This window comes from Neofelis nebulosa, chromosome 4 (assembly GCF_028018385.1).
Source record: "Neofelis nebulosa isolate mNeoNeb1 chromosome 4, mNeoNeb1.pri, whole genome shotgun sequence".
NCBI classification, from domain to species: domain Eukaryota; kingdom Metazoa; phylum Chordata; class Mammalia; order Carnivora; family Felidae; genus Neofelis; species Neofelis nebulosa.
Window position 1 is genome coordinate 4,835,927 of NC_080785.1, and position 21,130 is coordinate 4,857,056.

General features: G+C 45.0%; 1 protein-coding gene and 1 non-coding gene across 8 annotated transcripts in view; both read right to left on the reverse strand.

Moving 5' to 3' along the window:
• Positions 1–21,130, reverse strand: part of ACTR3B (actin related protein 3B) — a 90,922-nt gene that overhangs the window by 39,976 nt on the left and 29,816 nt on the right. For 6 of the 7 annotated variants that reach the window (XM_058723711.1, XM_058723706.1, XM_058723708.1 and 3 more), the window contains 4 exons: positions 15,932–16,056; positions 14,696–14,806; positions 3,722–3,817; positions 1,895–2,002 (listed from right to left, as the gene is read on the reverse strand). In XM_058723711.1, the coding sequence (XP_058579694.1) occupies positions 1,895–2,002; positions 3,722–3,817; positions 14,696–14,767 (276 nt within the window). In that variant the 5' untranslated portion in view covers positions 14,768–14,806; positions 15,932–16,056. Of the gene's footprint in view, positions 1–1,894; positions 2,003–3,721; positions 3,818–4,945; positions 5,012–14,695; positions 14,807–15,931; positions 16,057–21,130 lie in introns of those variants that run through there. The other variant, XM_058723710.1, reaches the window with a different exon arrangement.
• Positions 11,330–11,432, reverse strand: LOC131511200 (U6 spliceosomal RNA). The gene has a single exon (XR_009261403.1). It is a non-coding gene; the product is annotated as a U6 spliceosomal RNA (small nuclear RNA).

Genomic DNA, 21,130 nt, shown 5'->3' on the forward strand with positions numbered 1-21,130 from the left:
TGGCCCAGGTCCCTCGCCAGCCTTCCCGGGACACACGTGCCCCGCTCACTCTCTGGGGGCTGGCGGCCAGAAGGGATGGCTTCCCGCCATGGTCCCTGCAGGAAAAGAGTCTGGCCACATGCCCGTGTGACATGGGGTGGAGGGGACAGTCCACCTCGCCTACAGTTGATCGAGGCTAGTGGTTACCAGCACTGCACAGTCAGCACTAAGCTGTAAGGGCACGTGACTGAGTTCCTGGCGTGGTTTTTCTCATGTACCTGAACTCTAGAAGTAAGAAAAGATTTGGCCCCTCCACAGAGTCCAAGCTATTTATAAAATATCTTAGTATGGAAATAAAAGTCATGTATAAATTAAAGATCAATCTAAACTCATAAGAATACTAGCTGACACAAACCACTCATAATTATCATATTGCATGCCTCACTCGTAACATTTTCTACCAGGAAGTCAACCAGTGTTAAATAAGTATCAGCTCCATCATAGCATTAAAGACTTTAAAAAATAAAAGTAAATAAAGAAAAAAACCTAGACGTCCAACAACAGGAAAGCCAATGAATGAATTATCCCAAACCCACGTGATGGGGTACTAGGCAATTATTAAATATTCCTTCACAGAATATTTAAACACAAGAAAAAACACTAGGCAGAGATCAACATGTAAAACATAAGTTTAGAATCCTATGATACAGTTAGAATACAGAACCAGACATAGAATATTCCAGTTTTGCTTAAAACATACATATGTGTGCACCTAAGCAAAAGAACATGGAAAGCTCTCCAGACAAAAAGCATAATGCAGTTCTCTGGGCATGTTTCTGGGTCATGTTATTTTCTTCTCCACATTTCTGTTAGTTTAGTACAACTCGTACAACAAATGGAATTTTTATAATCAGAAAAAAAAGGATAAACAGACAGAGATAAAAACTTCTACGACCACTTTCTCTGTGGGCCTGCACTCGGCATGAAATGTTTCCTCCTCTTCTCCTCACCTGAGACACGGGCCAGGCCAGGCCACAAGGTCCTCTGCCGCCTCTCCCCGGGGGCTCAGTCTGTACTCAAGGTCAAGGGCATAACCTCAGGGAGAAGCCGGCGCTGGAACCTGCCAGTCAGCGTCACACACCAGGCCTCCTCGGGGACCCACAAGAGGAGTGAGTGTGCGGAGACCGGCCCAAAGGTGCAACCCGCACCGGACCTGCAGGGACCAGCTGCCCCGGCCCCAGCCCCCCTACCCCGACCCGGCAGGGGCCCGAGGAGACAGCACGGGGCAGATCTGGCTTTGCTTCTTCCTGACTGCAGGTGTCTCCTGAAGCCTGAACTAGGAATCACTTCTCTAACGTTTTGAAAATTAAAACCAACAAGTGACATCACAGAGCATTCTGCAAGTCAGAATGTGCCTTCTCTGCTGCTCACTCCTGAATACATTTGAAGACAGGAAGTCATTCCTCTAAAGCATGAGCTGCTCAGAGGAATACAACCCTGTCACAGAACGGCGATAACCCCTCAGGTGGCCAGGCACCACGCCTACAGTCTGGAATCCAAGATGACGTCTGTCCCAACAGCCCCGCACGTGGGCCAGGAAAACCTCCCTGGTGACGCAAACGCCTGGAGGAGCAAGCGGGGGCCACGGGACCAGACCACGGCCGTCGTCCCCACTGCAGGACCTTGCCACTCACAAGTGCTCACAAGGACCAGCTCACAAGTGCTGACACCACGGCCCAGGGGCGCTGTCCTTTCTCATCTACCGGGTGTAAAAGCTCTTGCTACCTTTCCTAAGCACAGCCGTGACTTTTAACGTGGTGTTTTGATTACAGAAAGCGTGTCTTCTTTCATTTCTTCCCTTACCTCGAAATCAGGTGAGGCCTACAGAGAGTGAAGCACTGAACATCCTGCTTACCACTGGGATGGCGTGAGTGACCCCGTCCCCGCTGTCGATGACGATCCCCGTTAGCGTGCGTTCGCCAACTTGCCGAGACGTCCAAGATGCAGCCAAGGCCAGCACCGCCTGGATAAGAGACGCGGAATCGTCAGCACACAGGAACGTTTCTCAAGTCGCTTGCCGTCAGGCCTATCAATACGCTCTTTTTACTTAGTCCACGTAACTCTCCACCTCCCCTGTCCGCCACCCTCCCCGAAAATTCAAATTCCAAATTGAACTTAAGGATTGAGTATGAGGTATTGAACACACTTAAGCTGAATGAGCCAAGTTTCCAATAAAATAAATCAAATCTGTACAAAGGAAAGCCCATGAGAAAGGAACTTTATAAAGGAGTAAGAAGATTTTAATCTCTAAGCCACTAGTTCCCAATGGGCTGCAGTAAGGGATCACTTGTGGAGTTTATAAAAATTTTTTTAGCGTTTATTTATTTTTGACAGAGAGAGAGAGAGAGAGAGAGAAAGAGCACATGAGCAGGGGAGGGGCAGAGAGGGAGACACAGAATCCGAAGCAGGCTCCAGGCTCTGAGCTGTCAGCACAGAGCCCGACGCAGGGCTCGAACTCATGAACTGTGAGATCATGACCTGAGCCGAAGTCGGATGCTCAACCGACTGAGCCACCCAGGCGCCCCACTTGTGGAGTTTATAAAAGAAGAAAACACCGGTTACCAAGCCTCACACCCAGGAACTCTCATCTGGCAGGACCAGGGCAGTGGCTCTCAACCAGGGGCAATGTCGCCCCCAGAGAATCTCTGGCAACATTTAGAACCACTTGGGATTGTCACTCAGGGAAGGAGAGACAGGTGGTGGTGCTGCTTCTAGTGGGTAGAGGCCACAAAGGCTGACAAACATCCTGCAACACACAGGGCGGCCCCCACCACAGAGAACAGCCCATTCCAAAGCTCCGGGGCTGAAAACCTTGGTCTGAGACGAAGCCTGAGAATCTTATATAAAATGCCCTCCAGGCAGCCTTGATGGACTTGGCTGTGGTTCAGGGTTTTCTAAAAAGTCTCCCTAATCCATGCAACGTAAATAACCTATGAGAAGAGCAGATTTCTGGTTGAATAGATGTGGAAGTGTTGGGATGAACAGACCTCTTCAACGCAGGCATTCTCAGGGCCTTTACTCTGCTACCCACCGTAAGTCACCACATGCAGGCTACAGCACATAGGATCTCCCAAATTATTCTCCTATGCAACTCCTCTTCCTTTTCCTTAAAAATAAGGGACCAAGTATCATGCAGAAAACATTTTGGGAAACACCTATCTCAATATTCCCCCAAATTTCAGCCAAGTTCTTTATACAGGATCACAAACAACTGCCAAAACCAACAAAACTCCCCACACCGTGAACAAGAAGTTTCAAGAGAAGTTCTGGAAGTTTGTGGAAACACAGGAGCCCAGATCCATAGGGGCGACCCTCTAAAGGTGTTTGTTTTCTTTTTTAACAGACTCCATAGTATCTTTCCTCTACTATGATCAAAAGGGAGAAAGGCCAAAAAGAGAACCATATCTATATCTCAATCTTGTCACCCAAAGAAAACACGTTAGATTGTAAGGCATGTAAAAAGAGCCAGATACGTTCTAGATCAACAGTGTACATATAAAAACATAAATCATGGAACACGTTCTTTACAGTGTCTGAATGGGGTGGGGGAGTTGTGTTCAGGGAGTGGGAAAATGAGAACACACAGCACACTCCTACAGCAGAGAGCCTTTGGATTCACCATTTCCTCCACGGTTACGCAGCTAAGGTCTGTGGGGAACTGTAAAAATAACTTTGCCCTTACCTGAACTGCAATGTAGAGTCCTGGCACGTTAAATGATTCAAACATAATTTCTGCAAGATATTCTCTATTTTCTGGTGTATTCAGTGGAGGCTCTGTCTGTAGGAAAACATTTGCTATATTTAGTGATCACCCAAATTTCCTGTAATTACATCAGAACCATAAAAAAATTAACCTAAAAGCATGTTAATTAGGATGCTGTATAACTCCCTAATTTTACAGATAGAGTACATTTACAGTGATTAATTAAAGAAATCTGGCTGTGAGTCGTAAAAGCTTTAAGATGGCAAAGACTTGGGGAGCCTAGGTGGCTCAGTTGGTTGAACATCCGACTTTGGGTCAGGTCATGATCTCACAGTCTGTGAGTTCGAGCCCTGCGTCGGGCTCTGTGCTCACAGCTCGGAGCCTAGAGCCTGCTCGGGATTCTGTGTCTCCCCCTCTCTCTGCCCTTCCCCCACTCATGCTCTGTCTCTCTCTGTCTCAGCAATAAATAAAAACATTTAAAAAAAAATTTAAAAAAAAGATGGCAAAGACTTCTCAAAACATTTCTGTTCTTATTACCACCACCCCCAAAACAGGAACAAGTTACAGCAAATAAGATTCTTTCTTCAATAACGTAACACCTGAAACTGAACGGGTCTGCCTCAAGTTAGTTGCCAAAGGCAGTAAAATCTCAAGCGAAGACTCTGAAAGAGGACAGCAGCGACTTTGGACCCCAGGCGAAGTACAGAGCTCTCCCCAGGAGAACAGAAGCAGAGAGCCCTTGTTTGGAACAAGAGTATCGGTCTGAGCAGATGAGCCGAGGAGCCGCCCAAGCCCCACCTGCTGCCAGAGCACAGGACACAAGGTCAGAAGCAGCATCTCTGCCGTCGGCCGTGAGGGAGAAAAATCCAGGGGAGAAGAAGCGGCTTCCCCCAGACACTGCCCTGCCCCTGCCCCCACCCCCAGCCCCAGCCCACGCTCACACAGGTCCAGGAAGAACACCCTCCATTCAAAAGACGAGGGAAAAGTGCACAGAAACCAGCCAGAGACCATATAAAAATACTAAGAGAAGAACAAGAGGAGAGGGGAGAGAGAGAACAGGAAAACACATGCCCAGAAAAATAGAAAAACAAACGCAGATACAAATCAAGACCAAAATCATCTCAAAAAACTCAAATGTCTATTTTAAAATCATCACCATTATCAAATTGGAAGATTAGAGAAAGATAAAAAGAATAAATAAACCTGCTCTTGGTCATTCAGCAATATGTTGTGAACATTTTTCCATGCCAATAAATATGGTCATACATCACATATTTAAAGCTGCAAAAAGAAAAAAAAAAAAGAATAAATAAAAATTCTCTGGGCCTTTCGGCAAAAAGAGAGTCCACAATACCCTTTGTTATAGACTGAACTGTGTCCCCAAAATTCGTATGTTGAAGCCCAACCCCCAAAGTCACCGCCTTTGGAGATGGGGCCTCCGGGGAGGTAATTCAGGTGCAGTAGCATAGGACTGGGCCCTAATTCAACAGCACTAACGTCTCTGTAAGAAAAGGAACAGACACCTGAGAGCTCTCCCTGTCTCTCCACATGGGACCACAGAGGAGAGGCCATGTGAGGACACGGCGAAAAGGGGCCACCTACAAGCCAGGAAGAGGGCCCTCACCAGAAACACGCCTTACCCCACCGGGATCTTGGACCTAAAGCCTCCAGAACTGTGACAACACAGAGGCCTATGGTTGAAGACGCCCAGCCTGTGGTCTTTCGTTACAGCACTTGGTGCAGACCTCGCTACCCTTCCAGCGGGAAAAGTTCAGCCAGCCCCAGCCATCAACATAGCTCCATTTAACACTGGGACATGCGGGGACTCCTGGGCCTTACAGTCTTCCAGGCAGGAAGGTGTGGCCCAAGAATTCTACATCTGGTCACACTGCCAGTCGAGCGTGTTGCGAAAACAAAATTTCTTTAACACACAAGAACGCAGAGAAGCCCTTTGTGGATGAACTCTATTAGAAGATAACGTTCAGCCAAAGCCTTACAGTGAGCACTTAATCCTTTCACGACGCAGCACCGAAGATTGCTCTTTTCTGGGATTTACAGAACAGAATGTAAATGTCATAAATTAAAACAGCAGAAATAACATCAAGCTGAAAGGTATAAAGGAAAAGGAGAGAATACAAAGACAATGATATCCTCTTACCATGGACTCAAATACATCGCTTTAAACTGATCGGGTATTAGAGGCATTAGTACATACAACGTTATGAATGCTGACATCAGAACAAGTTCAGTAACAATCAATCAAAAGCAGGAGGCAGATGAAAGGAAAAGGAAGTAAGAAAATGTGGAAATGTACCGACTTGCTCACTTATCACAGTAGGAAATAGTCAATCACCTCCAAACAAACACAGAGTAAACAGATGCAATTAGTTGTATTAAATTATGTTTTAATACCAAATTAGAAAGAATACACACTCACTACAAAGCAAAGAGAAAACTAAGCCTGAGATTTAAAAAATTAACACATAAATAAAACACATTAAAACCAGAAAGCATAACACAGTGCAAAATAGCTCATCGAAGAGCAAACGTGCCTGTCCTGTAGCAACATACTAGACCAGCATAGTCCAAAGGAGAGTTCTGAAGTCCCAGCGGTTGGGTTAAATCCCAGCCTTTGACTCTACTGTGGATGGAAAGTGATTTTCTCTCTCTGAGAAATGAGCACTGACCTCACAGAGGTGGAAAGATGGACGGAGTGGAAGTGCTTACAGTAGCAGCACCTGGCACGCGGAATGTGCTTGATGAGAGTGAATTATTACAACTAAAATCTTCAGCAAACACAAGTGAGAAACTCACTTACTAAAAAAAAAAAAAAAAAAAATGTCTCTCAGCGAAAACCATGAAACAAAATAAAATTACATTGTGGAGACAAGAGACCCATCTAGAGCAAGATGCTCCAGACAGGTCAAATGTCAGCACTGTCTGTATCAGAAGAGGAGAAACCACCTAAATGCCATCGTGAAGGACACAATTAAGTGAATGACGCCATATCCATAAAGGAGAGCACCTGCCCCAATGACAAAGAATGAGATCCGTATGTGCTGCCATGAAACCATCACGACAAACTGTTACATGAAAAGGGAAAGGGGTCTCCAGAACCTCTACATTCTGTTTTTTGTTTCAATATTTATTTTTGAGAGACAGAGAAAGACAGAGTGCAAGCAGGGGAGGGGCAGAGAGAAAAGTAGACACAGAATCCAAAGCAGGCTCCAAGCCCCGAGCCATCAGCACAGAGCCCGATGCGGCTCTCGAACTCACGAACCGTGAAATCATGACCTGAGCTGAGGTCAGATGCTTAACCGACTGAGCCACCCAGATGCCCCCACCCCCGCCCATCTACGTTCTTAAATATTCCTCTGTGCCAGTAACTTCTAACGAAAACTTTTTAGCAAACGAAGAATTGTTCCAGGGGAAATGACCAGAGCTCTGACAACAATGTGAACACAGTTAACCCTGCTGAACTATGCATTTAAAATAACAATTAGGAGGGTAAATTTCATATTACATTTTGATCACAACATTTTTATTTTCTTTAATAAAAAGAAAACAAGGTGGGTATTTTGATGCCACTTATACAAAAGTTTATGTATAATCCACATGTCTGCACACAATTACCTCTGGAAAGATACACCATTAACTGGTTAAGAACTGATAAAGGTGGTTTCCTCTCCCTCCCCCTTAGAAGGTCTGGGAACCGGAACAGAGGTGAGAAGGAAACACACTTAGCCCTGGAAGCCCTTGGCACCTTCTGAATCCTGTGCTGTCTGCGTATATTACCTCGTCAAACAAACAATCTAGCTATCAACCAGCTGCAGGCTTTGGTTTAAACTCTTGTGCAGCAACTGATGCAAAGCTCAAACACAGGGCCATGAGAAAGTTTTAATCACCGCAATCAGAATCAATATATTCCCTGGATGGGAGAGACAGAGAGCAATCTTAAAACACAGGAGAAAAATAATGAAGTCATACACAAAAGCAGATCATACATAAGGGATCTAAAAGTCACTCAACAACATATTACATATTTTAAAGTCCCTACCTCAAAGGGTTGAGGTTAAATTTGCTAATACCTGCAAAGTGCCCAGCCTATAGTTAATGCTATAAATGTGGCTGATTACCGTTAAAGACTTCTTTTGGTTAAAGCACACAAACAAGGCCTGCAGATTCCAACAGGATTGGCCACAATCTCTCTCTCAGAGAACCTATCAATCCGATCAACCTGAAAAATGGGCCTAATAACCACCCACCTCAAGGTTGTTGGCGGAATTAAAGAAATATAGGTAAACACTCGGGGAGGGTGGGGGGAGCCTGGGCACAGAGCAATTAATTATCAATACATGCACTGCAAAGCAGCAGAAATCACATACATTAACTAAAGGAAGCTATAGTTCTCTCTCACCTTGAACGGGAACCCACATACTTGAATAACTTAAATTTATAAAAATAAATAATAATAAAGTATTTACGCTGCATAGAAGTGGGTCAGCATCAAGAGAGAAAGGTGTAGAGGGTCTGGAAAGTACGAGCATAGTCGGGCAGTGTTTGGTCCGGAGCAAACACCAAGCCTATAGGAAGACATCACCAACAGGAATTACGGTAACCCGGGGTGCCTGGGTGGCTCAGTCGGTGAAGTGTCCAACTTCGGCTCAGGTCACGATCTCGTGGTTCTCTTGAGTTCAAGCCCTCCGTCGGGCTCGCTGCTGTCGGCACAGAGCCCACTTCAGATCTTCTGTCCCCCTCTCTCATCTGCCCCTTCCCAGCTTGTGCTCCCTCTCTCTCTCAAAAATAAATAAATCTTAAAGAAAAAAAAATTACAGTAACCCTGGCTCCCTGGACTTTTCTGGAGTTTAAGTTCAGTGTCAAATATGTTCCAAATAAACCCCAAATGGATGAAGATTAAGTATAAACATCAAATGGAAAAAGAGTCACTACATAAAAATTTCGAGCTATAGATGTTCAAAAAACATAGGCAAAAAAAACACAACAGAATAAAAAAACATGTGCTGACAAAAGTCTCCTCCCAATTACGTGAAAGAGATCACTATATAGACAGAATGCAGTACGTGTATAAAACGCGGTCTCCTCGCCCCAAGAAGGAAGGATGCTCTGACAGCTGCCACACCATGCTGAGTGAAGGAAGCCGGTCACAGAAGGACAAATACTGGGTGATTCCACGTGTACGAGGTTCCAGGAAGGGTCAGATTCACACACACAGAAAGTGGCGGGGGGGGGGGGGGGGGGGGGGGGGGTGCGGTGCCAGGGGCCAGGGGAGGGGCTGGGGGTTAAGTGTTTAACGGGGACAGAGCTTCAGTTCTGGAGACAATGGGGTTCGCGGCTGCACAACAAGGTAAATGTACTTACTGTTAATGCCACCAAACTGTACATTCAAAAATGGTTACAATGATAAATTCTATCAGAAAAAATTTCTAATTCAGAAAAAAGCTCATAGAAATCCCAGCAATAGGGGGACAAAACAGAGGAGACTCATAAATATGGAGAACAAACAGAGGTTACTGGAGGGGGTGTGGGAGGGGGGATGGGCTAAATGGGGGAGGGGCATTAAGGAATCTACTCCTGAAACCATTGTTGCACTACACGCTAATTTGGATGTAAATTTTAAAAAATTAAAAATAAAAAAAACCCCACAAGATTCTTCAGTGGCTTCTCAAGACCACCTGATAAGTTCAATAAAGGAGTCTATTTGGGGAAAGAAAAGAAAAGAAAAGAAAAGAAAAGAAAAGAAAAGAAAAGAAAAGAAAAGATCCCAGAAAAAATACAAGCAATAAAACACTGATATCCACAAGAGCACGGGACATGAACAGGAAATTCACAACAGGAAAGAAAACTAAGACACGTGTGAAAAAATGTTTAAGGTCAAAGTTGTCAAGAAATGCAAACAAAAACAAGGTGATTTTTTATTCCGTCAACTAATCAAAAAGGGTCTCAATGAATGCTGACGGGAGTCCACACGGTGGCCTCTGTATAAATGCAGACAGAGCACGAACAAGGGGCTAAAGGCTCAGAAGGCTAGTCATACTTCTGCACCCCAAAATCAAACGCTGCTAGTTCTTTTTATAGGGCTTACTTATTTTGAGGGGGGAGACGCAGAGAGAGAGGGAGAGAGAATCCAAAGCAGGGTCCACGCTGCCAGCGCAGTCGGACGCAGGGCTCGAACTCATGAACTGTGAGATCACGACCTGAGGCAAAATCAAGAGTGGGACACTCAACCGACTGAGCCACCCAGGTGCCCCTGGTAGTTCTTTTTATAGAAAAAAATGCTCTAAATAGAGGGCGAAACCGTATGAGCAAAGACTGTATTGTTTCTTATAAAATCAAGAAACTGGAAACACAGTCAACGTCTAAAAGGAGCCAAACTGCTAAGCAGACAGGAAGTACCCACTGGATAGAGGACCACACGGCCACTGAAACAAGTGATGGCAGCTGTGCGAGAAAATGAGGGGGTGGGGCACGCAACAGTGAGTGCAAACCATCTAGAAACAGGAATGGAAAGATCAGATGAAACTATGCCCAATGTGAACAATTAAGTTGCTACGACCGGACTGTGGAGAGTCCCAGAGATGTCCTCCCAATGTTCTGCCATACTTGCAGTTCTGCAATGGAAAAACATCGCCACCAGAGGCCTGAAGCCCCGGGTCACGGCCTGTAGGGGAAGCGCCACAGGAACTGCTATCACAGCCTCCTGACTTAACGCATCCGCAGACACACAGCACAGGAGGGGGAACAGCACACCGTGACAGGGCTCTGCCCTGCCTGCTGGCTCCCCGGAGGATGACATGCTCCGCACAGGCAGGACCCAGCCACGGTTCTGAAATCGGCTCAGTTCTTGTTCTGCCACCGTGCTCATGCCTGCGGTCACGTCATACCCAGCATCCATTCTGCCTTCTGCCACACTGACAGAGCACTGATCAGTCACAGGAGGTGGCAACAGGCCAGAGGAAAAGCATTTCCCAGACTTCACCTTGTGGACAGGGCTCACCAAGTGGGTACATTCCGGCCAATCAGAAGCAAAAGCTGGGGAGCATGGCTTCTAGAAAAGCTCTGTACAAGGTTGGGACTTAAGTAGTAGTCTCCCTCTTGCCCTTATCCCCTCCTCTCCTGGAACACAGACATGATGACTGGAGCAGCAGTAGCCAAATTGTGATCCTGAGGTATCCTTAGAACGGAAGTCATATGCTAAACATAGTGGAGCCCAGAGGTCCCTAATGACACTAGAGAACCACCACACCAGCATTGCCCCCCCCCCACTACTTCTATTAAAGAAAGATAAAACCCCTAATTTGTTTAAATGACTGTTTTTTACACTTTTATTATTCACTGCCAAACAATTCACCATCTGTGAAGAATTTACACTAAAATCTATGTATTTCCATTTAAGGGAACGTTTATGGTATAATTAGGCTCTCCTGGCTCTTGAATCTGGTTCAGCATTAAGGGCAATACCCTCAAGGATTCGGAGAAACGTAACATAAATCTGTCTTCCTCCGTCCTTCATTTCTTCTGTGCTTCCTAGCCACAGTTGTTCCTCTGGGACAGCAATTTATCTTTTTTTCCAACAAGGAACACTTCACGAGTCTGCGTGTCACCCTCACGCAGGGGCCGTGCTGATCTTCTCCGTATCGTTCCAATGTTAGTGTGTGCGCGACGAACACAGATCAACTGAAATAAAACCTTCCCGAACCAGTACGTATAACAATATCTAAAATGGCAGTATTGAGTTTTTCTTACTTTTTTTAAATACTGAAGCATATGATTGAAACAGCACATAAATGCAAGCAACGTAAACATGCTTATTCATAACAATGGTAAAATATCATCTGGTATTGATTCAGAGATGAATAATTAATCAGTACCACAAAAATCAATCCCTATTTCTGGAAAAAGACAGCAAAATGAACACACGTACCTACATCACTCCATTCCCACATGCCTCTGTAACTGCAGTAGAGAAACCTCAAAAACACAAATCCTCAAGGCAGGGAGAGTGGGACAGCAGATGATAAGATACCGGAAGCTGGAAAGCGCACGGCCAGTGGTAACTATAGCTCGGCGAACCCAAGGAAGCCAACCTGTGCACTGGCCGCCAGCCACCGTACTGGGCAGAGCGGGTCCTAGTCATTCTCAAGAATAGGAAGGAAACTACGGCAGCGAGACAGGACATACTGCGCGTGACGACTAATTCTCAGGGATGCCCAGAGAGCTGGCTGAGCATTATTTCTGGGCGTGTCACGAGGCTGTTTCTGCAGGAGATTAGCATCCGGTAGACCGAGTAAAGAGATCTGCCCTCACCGATGTGCGTGGGAAAGGCGGAGGACGGGCGGCATATCCTCCTCTCGTCCCTGCCCCGCCCCACTCGAGCCGGGGTGTCCGTCATCCCTGCTCCTGGACACCGCAGCTCTCCGCTCTCAGGCCTTTGTGAGCAGCACGTGCTGCTTGCTTGTTCCGGCTTGATTCGTGTTCAAAATATGTGCACATCTCTCCTGAAGTTATAACTCCACTTCCACTCAAGGGCACTGCAACCCTCTAAAACACATGACTCTATTTTGAACCCCGGGCAACTCGGTACTGAACAGAGGACAATTCTCATTTACTGTCTCCTCGGTCCACATGACCAGTATGACTTGAGACTCTGAAACTTCTTGAAAAACAGGAGCCGTCACGAGCTCATTCTCACCCTGTATGTTCAGATGTCTGCTCGCAGCAGAAAGAAAGAACAATTCTGTGAGCTACCAAGGGACCTATAATTTAGACCTCTGAGACTCTCTAACACCAAGAAGCTCTCATGTGATGTAGCAGTTGAGCAAATGTCTTCAATTAACTTCTATGACTTGGCCATAAATCTCTACACTTGCTTTCCTCCGCTTTAACTATTCCATTAACTGATGATTAAGGGTATAAACCTGAAGGAAACTTACCATTCTCATCACTTTCTCAGTCACCGCCTGCAATGAAGTGACTTACAGAATTCAAAGCACAATGTACATAATATAATATTTTCCTATCTTTAATAAACTTGATTTTTTTTAACATTCATTATAGATACTCGTTTTTGGCAAATGGACTTCAGCTTTTCCATAGTCAAAGCAAACACCTCCGATTCCTTCCTGGCAAGTGGCTTTACCTCACTAGCCTCTAAACATGCCAAAAAAAAATGATTTTAGGGAAAACTTCCTGCAGGCTGCGTCCTGGTGGTAGCGTTTGCTCCACAGGCCTGCTCTGTGTGGAGTGAAAGGGAGGAATCCTGGCGCAGAGAGCTGAGGCAGACAGAAGGAAGCAGCTGGGCACGGTGCCTGGTCCTACAACCCCATCCAACAGGTAGTTATGTGATGTGCTAGAGAAGGAAACATGCCAAATGTGACAGGTGGGAGCCTATGATTTGTTTTGGCTATAAAGACAAAGCCACTCAGACACACTGTCAGTTTCCTGGCTTCATTTATTTTACATAAACCACTGTAGGTACACAGGATAGAAAATACACAGTGGCCTGTAAAACACATTACCCATACTTGGCAATTCCCAGTTGCAAAGATACAGCCAGAAAAACGATCAGAGCACTTTCAAGGACTTGCCTTAATAGATATCAAATATATAGATTCCACAAACTACCACAATAGCCTTGCAGTTAACATATTTTAAGTCAGATAATTCTAAAGCACACTCCATATTTAACATTAGAAAGAATTATATAATTGGATCTGGGACCATTTGACAATATCCTTGCATGGAGAAAATCCAAAGCTAAATTATGTACGTTTTAATATGCAGCTTATGTTACATGCAATTGCTCTCTATAAAGCAAGCGTTTTGAACATGTAATTAATTTTAACTTAAAAAGAACATTTCATGGAAGGAAATACATAATGTTGAGTAGAACAACTAGAAAAGATTCCATAACCAAGAGACATTTCTCCTCATTTCTCTGTAATGTTTTATTCTATTTGAACAAGATCAATTAAGTGCCATAATCAGGACCCATAACTAAGCTCAGTCTTACTTTATAATAAGACTTAAAGCCTGGCAAAATAGTGGCTTCACTGGTTTCCTCTGCTACAAAGCAAAAATCCTAGCCCTCCAGCTCCATCAGGAGGGCATCGCTACCCACACATGGTCCCCCCGCCCCAATCTTCCTCGCTGACGCTGACGGAGTCTGTTTAGGTACTCACCCTCCTGGGGCCAGGCCATCAGACACCGTCCCCTCCCCAGCCCCCAGGAAGAAATCAGATTAGTCTAAACCCATCAATGTAATTTCATTCCCCCTGCTAGTGACCAGGCCAGGCAGGGACAGATGGGACACACAGGCTGGGAACATTCCCGGGAAAGGGACTCTTCATTCTTACAAAGCGTTTCTACCTCTAAGAGCGTCTAAAGCATGAGGTGGTGCCATCCTGGGGCCTGTGGGGAACCAAGGCCGCTCTAGTGCCCTCAAGTGGTGAGCCCTGCAACCACCCAGCTCTGGCCTTGCTGTTCTGACGGCTGATGATCCCCTGTTGACTTCAGACATTTTTGATGAGCCTTCTGTTATGTGCCAAGAAAGCACCGGAGTGATACAAATGGCTTTACAGGAATTTAAAACTCTCCAGGGAAGAATATCTTGAGTTTACAATCTAAGTAATCTGGGGGCACCTGGGTGGCTCAGTTGGTCGAGCATCCGACTTCGGCTCAGGTCATGATCTCACGGTTCGTGGGTTTGAGACCCGCGTTGGGCTCTGTGCTGACAGCTGGGAGCCTGGAGACCGCTTCGGATTCTGTGTCTCCCTCTCTCTCTGCCCCTCTCCCACTCACACTCTGTCTCTCTTTCTCTCAAAAATAAACAAACATTTAGAAAAAAAATTTTTTTAATCTAAGTAATCTGGAAAAAGAAAAATCTAAGTAATTCGGGATTTTGAGGATATGTTCCTCTCAGGTCTAGTTACTCACCATTAAAAAGTAATGATCCTCAGGTTCAGCTCGAAGGTATTTAAAAATCACTTGTTCCATGAACCTTTCCATTAGATCCCAGTCTTCAATTATTCCATGTCTTATTGGCCACTACAGCAAGAGAAACCAAAATACGTCAGCCTTCAGGTCACAACAGTAAGAGTAAGAGTCCAACAATGCCAGCCCAGGACGGACTGGGTTAGAGAGGAGGGCTGCCAGCACAGGGACGGACCTCACTCACCAAAGGAAACAGGCACGTGGGCAGAAAGATTAAGCCATGCTCCTGTTTCCACTCTGCAGCCCTTACTTCCAGGTACAAGGAAGTGCGTTAACGATGTGTAACAGATGGGGCACCTGGGGGTGCTCAGTCGGTTGAGAGCCCCACTTCGGCTCAGGTCATGATCTCACAGTTCGTGGGTTCAAGCCCCACATTGGGCTCTGTGCTGACAGCTCGGAGCCTGGAGCCTGCTTTGGATTCTGTGTCTCCCTCGCTCTCTGCCCCTCCCCCACTTGTGCTCTGTCTCTCTCTCTCTCTCTCTCTCTCTCTCTCTCTCAAGAATAAATAAAATGTAAACAAAAATTTTATTTTTTTTTTAAATTTTTTTTTCAACGTTTTTTATTTATTTTTGGGACAGAGAGAGACAGAGCATGAACGGGGGAGGGGCAGAGAAAGAGGGAGACACAGAATCGGAAACAGGCTCCAGGCTCCGAGCCATCAGCCCAGAGCCTGACGCGGGGCTCGAACTCACGGACCGCGAGATCGTGACCTGGCTGAAGTCGGACGCTTAACCGACTGCGCCACCCAGGCGCCCCATAAACAAAAATTTTAAATACCCCCTTCAAAAACAACAAAACTGGGGCACCTGGGTGTCTCAGTTAAGTGTCTGACTCTTGGTTTCTGATCAGGTCACAATCTCACATTTTGTGAGCTCAAGCCCCACACCAGGCTCCGTCAGCACAGAGCCTGCTTGGAATTCTCTCTCTCCCTCACTCTCTGTCCCTCCCCCGCACTTGCGCGCGTGCCTGTGCACGCACATGCGTACTCTCTCAAAAATAAACTTTAAGACAAATTTGTTTTAAATAAAGTTAAGAAAGAAACTTTTTAAACATAAAAATAAAAATACATCCCTTAACTCCTAAGTACAGTTTCTAGACCATCTGCCATTCTGCACTCTCCCTTCTACTGTTCTGTTCTCGGCTCCACACTAAGGCAGCAAATCCCTAAGGGGAGCTCACCTTTGTGGCATACGTGGGCTTATCGATGGCCTCGTCCCCTATGAAAAAGTCCAGGTCATCGACTCCTCTCAACACCCTCCTCTGGGCTTGGTCAACTACCTTTGCCGACTCCCTGATGGCAATACCTTAAAAAAAAAAAAAAAAAAAGCACAAAGATTTCCATCACTATTCATATTTATCTGAATGATCAAGAAAGGATCATATAATCCCCATGTATGTACAAATACATTTTCAATGTTAGGGTTTTATATGGGGTGGGGTGTTCATAGAAAAGACACTATCAACGAGTACGTAAAATACAGAAACAGCTTTTATGTTGCAGTATTATTTTCAGAATGGTACAAAGGAACTTAGCTGATCTGCTTTTAATGCTGACAGAAGCTATATCACTATATTTCTCAATTTTATCTGGAAAAATCCCACAAGACAATAAATGAAACGCCCTTGGGGTATGTATCAATAGGTTCCAAATTTTAAAATACAATATAGGAGACAAATTAAAAATATAATACAAAAAAGAAGAGTAAACTGAAAAATAACACCTATACACTCTCCAGTCCTTTTTTTAAATAAAACTCTGCATCAGATAGATTTAAAATATATTCTTTTAATCTTGCTATAGGAAAAAAACTGACTTCACTCAAAGAAACAACTAGGAGGCTGATGGCTAATATCCATCACAAAAAAGAAAAGTACAATAAACAAACAACTGCATTACATAAAAATGCCAATGGCTTTCTGATACATCATTTTAATAAGGGTTAACCGTGACGTTTGAGAATATACTTAGTAAAAATCACATAGAACTTCACTACAGAATTTAATATTTAATGAAATGTGGAAGCTTGACAAAGATAAAATTTTCCATTTACACTCCTAACCCTTGGTCATACTCCGAGCTCCCATAAACTCACCTTCATCAAATTTATCCCAAAACAAATTAGCAGACACATGAACGTATTTTTTAGAGCAGATCATCTGAAACCCCCAAATCATTACGAATGAAGGGTCGCAAATGTCACACGAGTGAATGTGAACCCTGTTTGTGAGAAAGGTGTTTTGCAGCAACAGGGGCAAGAGGTAAAAAGGAGGAGTCCGGAGTAGAAGTCACTCTGTCCACCTCTTCTCACTCCATCCAGCTCACTGCCACACTTAGACTCAAAGCCTTCCAGTTACAAAAGGTGGCACAAATCTAGGGGACGGGATTTCTGCAGGACTCAAGGAGCAGGTATGGCGTGGAAATGCTGGAGACAAAGCCCAGCAAGCAGTCAGAGGTGGTGAGCATGTCCAGAGCCCTGAAGCTGGTCACAGGGCAGAAAAGTCTGCTGGGCCCTAAACAACTGAAGCAATCTACAGAAACAAATAAAACCACCTCTGAAAACTGAGCAGGCCACTCAATGGCACACTGACAAGCATCACACAGGATCATCTGACGCACACGTCATGCACGCAGAGGGCCCCTGGCAGCACGGCTCGCAGCAGACCGCAAGGTCCTCGCACAGGGTGCCAGTGTGAGTGACAGATTCTATCCTCTGGGCAAGATCAAACTTAATTATGCATGAATTTATAATTAAACTGCCAAGTCAAAATAAAAGATTGTGAAGACACAGGGCAAAAAAATTCTGCGATTCATTCCATCATTCAACTTTGCCAAGAATTTGGGGGCAACATATTAACCAGAAGAAAAATCACCACCCTGGGGTGCCTGGGTGGCTTGGTCAGTTAAGCATCCGACTTCAGCTCAGGTCGTGATTTCATGGTTTGTGTGCTCGAGTCCCTGCATCAGGCTCTGCACTGTTAGTACAGAGCCTGTGTGGAATCTCTGTCTCTGTCTCTCTGCTCCTCTCCACTCACTTGCATGCATGCACTCTCTCGAAACAAATAAACTTAATTCAAAAAGAAAAGAAAGAAAAGAAAAATTACCACCTTGAAGAAAAAATACTAAACTTAGTGAGGTGACACTACCACACTCAGAAATACAAATGAAAACCAAGTTAATCCTATCCCTCCCAAAAAGGTAATCAAAGTACTCTGGCCCCAAATCATGGTAGATGTATGTTTTAGTGGCCATGAGAAATAAGAAAAACACAAACAAAACAAAAACGAAGTATACTTCTTTTTTTTTTTTTTTTTTAACGTTTATTTATTTTTGAGACAGAGAGAGACAGAGCATGAATGGGGGAGGGTCAGAGAGAGGGAGACACAGAATCTGAAACAGGCTCTGGGCTCTGAGCTGTCAGCCCAGGGGCCCGATGCGGGGCTCGAACTCACGGACCGCGAGATCGTGACCTGAGCCGAAGTCGGCGCTCAACCGACTGAGCCACCCAGGCGCCCCTGAAGTATACTTCTTTTAACTATTACTACCTATCATACATGAAGCAACTGAATCCACGAAACAGAGTAAAGGCACATAGAGCTTATCTTCAAACTCTTTTGCGTAAGCCTACGAAAAGCAAGAAGTGGTCCACACGGTCCTTATGAAGATGATGGAGAAATGCACCTAAGAGAGCAGCTATCAAAGACCATCTATGAGCTTTCACAGACTACAGGACTCCTCACAGAGAAAGGGTCCGTGCCACCCCAGCAGCGATCTCCAACCCACCGCCGCCACACACAGTAACAGGTGTCAACACAGGTGACACTGAGATGGGAAGGACAATAAATAGAACAGATAATGGAGTCAACGGCGAAACATTCCAACTGGTTACACACAGGTGGCATCTCCACACGATGGAAAATCAGGAGGCCACGAAAAAGAAGCCAGCAGGTGTTCATATGCCAATCTAGAAGGATGACTGAGGTGTAGCGCCTTGACAAAAACACAAGGTGCAGAGCAGTGTACGTGAGATGCCACCACTGTGTGAAAACAGATGCCTGTGCGTATCTGCTGGGATTTGCGGAGCATCTCAGGAAGGAAACACAAGGAACCAGGGAGAGGGGAAGTGGGTGGGAAAGAGTTAATTTTCACTGCGTCCTATTATACCATTTAACTTCTATGGCAGACGAATATATTTTCTACTCAGAGTTAATTAAATTTGGGCTTCCGCTTCTGCAAGGACAGAGTTAACCTAGTTTTCCTGCTGCTCTAAGTACAGCCAGAACCCGGGGACTTTCTAGAAGAAAGAAACACAGAGGCCAGAAGGTAAAGAGCGGACAGACTGGCTGGGGACCACAGGACCCCGGGAACAACATAGCCGTGAGTCTCCTGGGTCTTCTTTTTGTCTCCTGTAGCCCATACTGGTTACCCTAGAAACACCGATGAGCTCAAAACAAAAAGGGTGTACCCCCAAAAGCCTGCTACCTGCAACCAAAGAAGATAAAAGGGGCAGTCTAAACAATACCTGCTGAACTCCAGTCAAACACCTCAAGAAAACCACCCCTCCTCCTCAGTGCAAAAGCTGAACGTCCACCCCACCCAGCGGCATCAATCTGTCCCCTCTGCTCTCACACTGGGCTTTCGTCACAGGAGGCCGAGTGACAAGTCAGGACTGCCACCACCACCAGCAGTAACAAGGCACCCCTGTCCCTCCCGGCCAGAAGGCTACTTGCTTAGGCCTAATGCGGAGGCTGAACTCCCACCCACAATTAGCAGTAACATGGAGCCTTCCCCCACCCAGTGTCAACAAAGGCCAAGAGGAGACCTTGAACTTCAACCCCAAACTGGCATTAACAAGGGGCATCCCCCTTTCCTTACTGGAGCTGTATCAGAAATAACCTGCTGAAACATCAGATTTAAACAAGATCCAGAATCTCAGACTATCTAAAATGTCCAGGTTTAGGGGCGCCTGGGTGACTCAGTTGGCTAAGCTTCCGACTTCAGCTCAGGTCATGATCTCACGGTTCATATGGTTCATGAGTTCGAGCCCCACGTCGGGCTCTGTGCTGACAGCTCAAAGCATGGAGACTGCTTCAGATTCTGTGTCTCCTTCTAATCTCTCTGCCCCTCCCCCCACCAAAAAAAATAAACATTTTTTTAAAAAATTTTTAAATGTCCAGGTTTCAATAAAAACAATCCCTCACCACAGCAAGAACCAGAAATATCTCAACTGAAATGAGAAAAAACAATCAACAGATGCCCACCCCAAGACGACACAGATAACAGAATTATTAAGCAAGATTTTAGGAGCAATCATACGATGCGTCAATCTACAAACACACTTGAAACACTGGAAAATACAAGAAAGTCTCAGCAAAGAAGCACAAAGTGAAAGCAAGGATAGAAGATAGAGACAAAACTGCATGGAAATTTTGGAACTAAAAATATACAGTACCTGAAATAAAAATCTCGGTGGATTAGTTCAACAGCAGGAAAGGACAGAGAAAAGAATCACTGATCTTGAAGATATAACAATAGAAGTTACCCAGCCTGAACAACAAAGAAAACAGATTGAAAAGCAAATGAACTGGGCCTCAGGGACATGTAGGATATATAATAAAAGCGCTAACATTCATGCATTCCAAGGCCCAGAAGGAGAGGAAAAAGGAAAAAGTATTCAAAGAAATAATGGCTAAAAATCTGCCAAATTTGACTAAAAAAGAAATAAGCCTACAGATTCAACACTGAACAAACCTCAAACAGGATAAACCCAAAGAAATCCATGCCAAGATACATTACAGCCAAACTTCTAAAAACTGAAGACCAAAGAAAAAATTCTAAAAGCCTCCAACAAATTTCTCATCAGAAATCAGGGCACCCAGAAAGAAATGGTACATTTTTCAAGTGTTGAGAACTGTCCACTCGGAATTCTAAATTCAGCCCAAATATCCCCCAAAATGCAGAGCAAATCAAGACATTCGTAAACAAAAGCTAACAGAATTTGTCATCAGCATACCAACTCTTAAAAAATGGCTCGGAAAGTTTTCTAAACGGAGAGGAAATTATAAAAGTAGGAATCTTGGGAGGTGCCTGGGTGGCTCAGCCGGTTAAGCCTCTGACTTCGGCTCAGGTCACGATCTTGCCGTTCCCAAGTTCGAGTCCCTCGTCAGGCTCTGTGCTGACAGCTCAGAGCCTGGAGCCTGAGATTCTGTCTCCCTCTCTCTCTCTCTCTGCCTCTCCCCCACCTGTGCTCTGTCTCTCCCTCTCTCAAAAATAAATAAACATTAAAAAAAAAAACTAAAGACAAAAAAGAAGAAGGAATCTTGGAACATCAGGAGGGAAGAAACACAGAAAGAGCAAAAATAAGCATAATTACTTTCCTT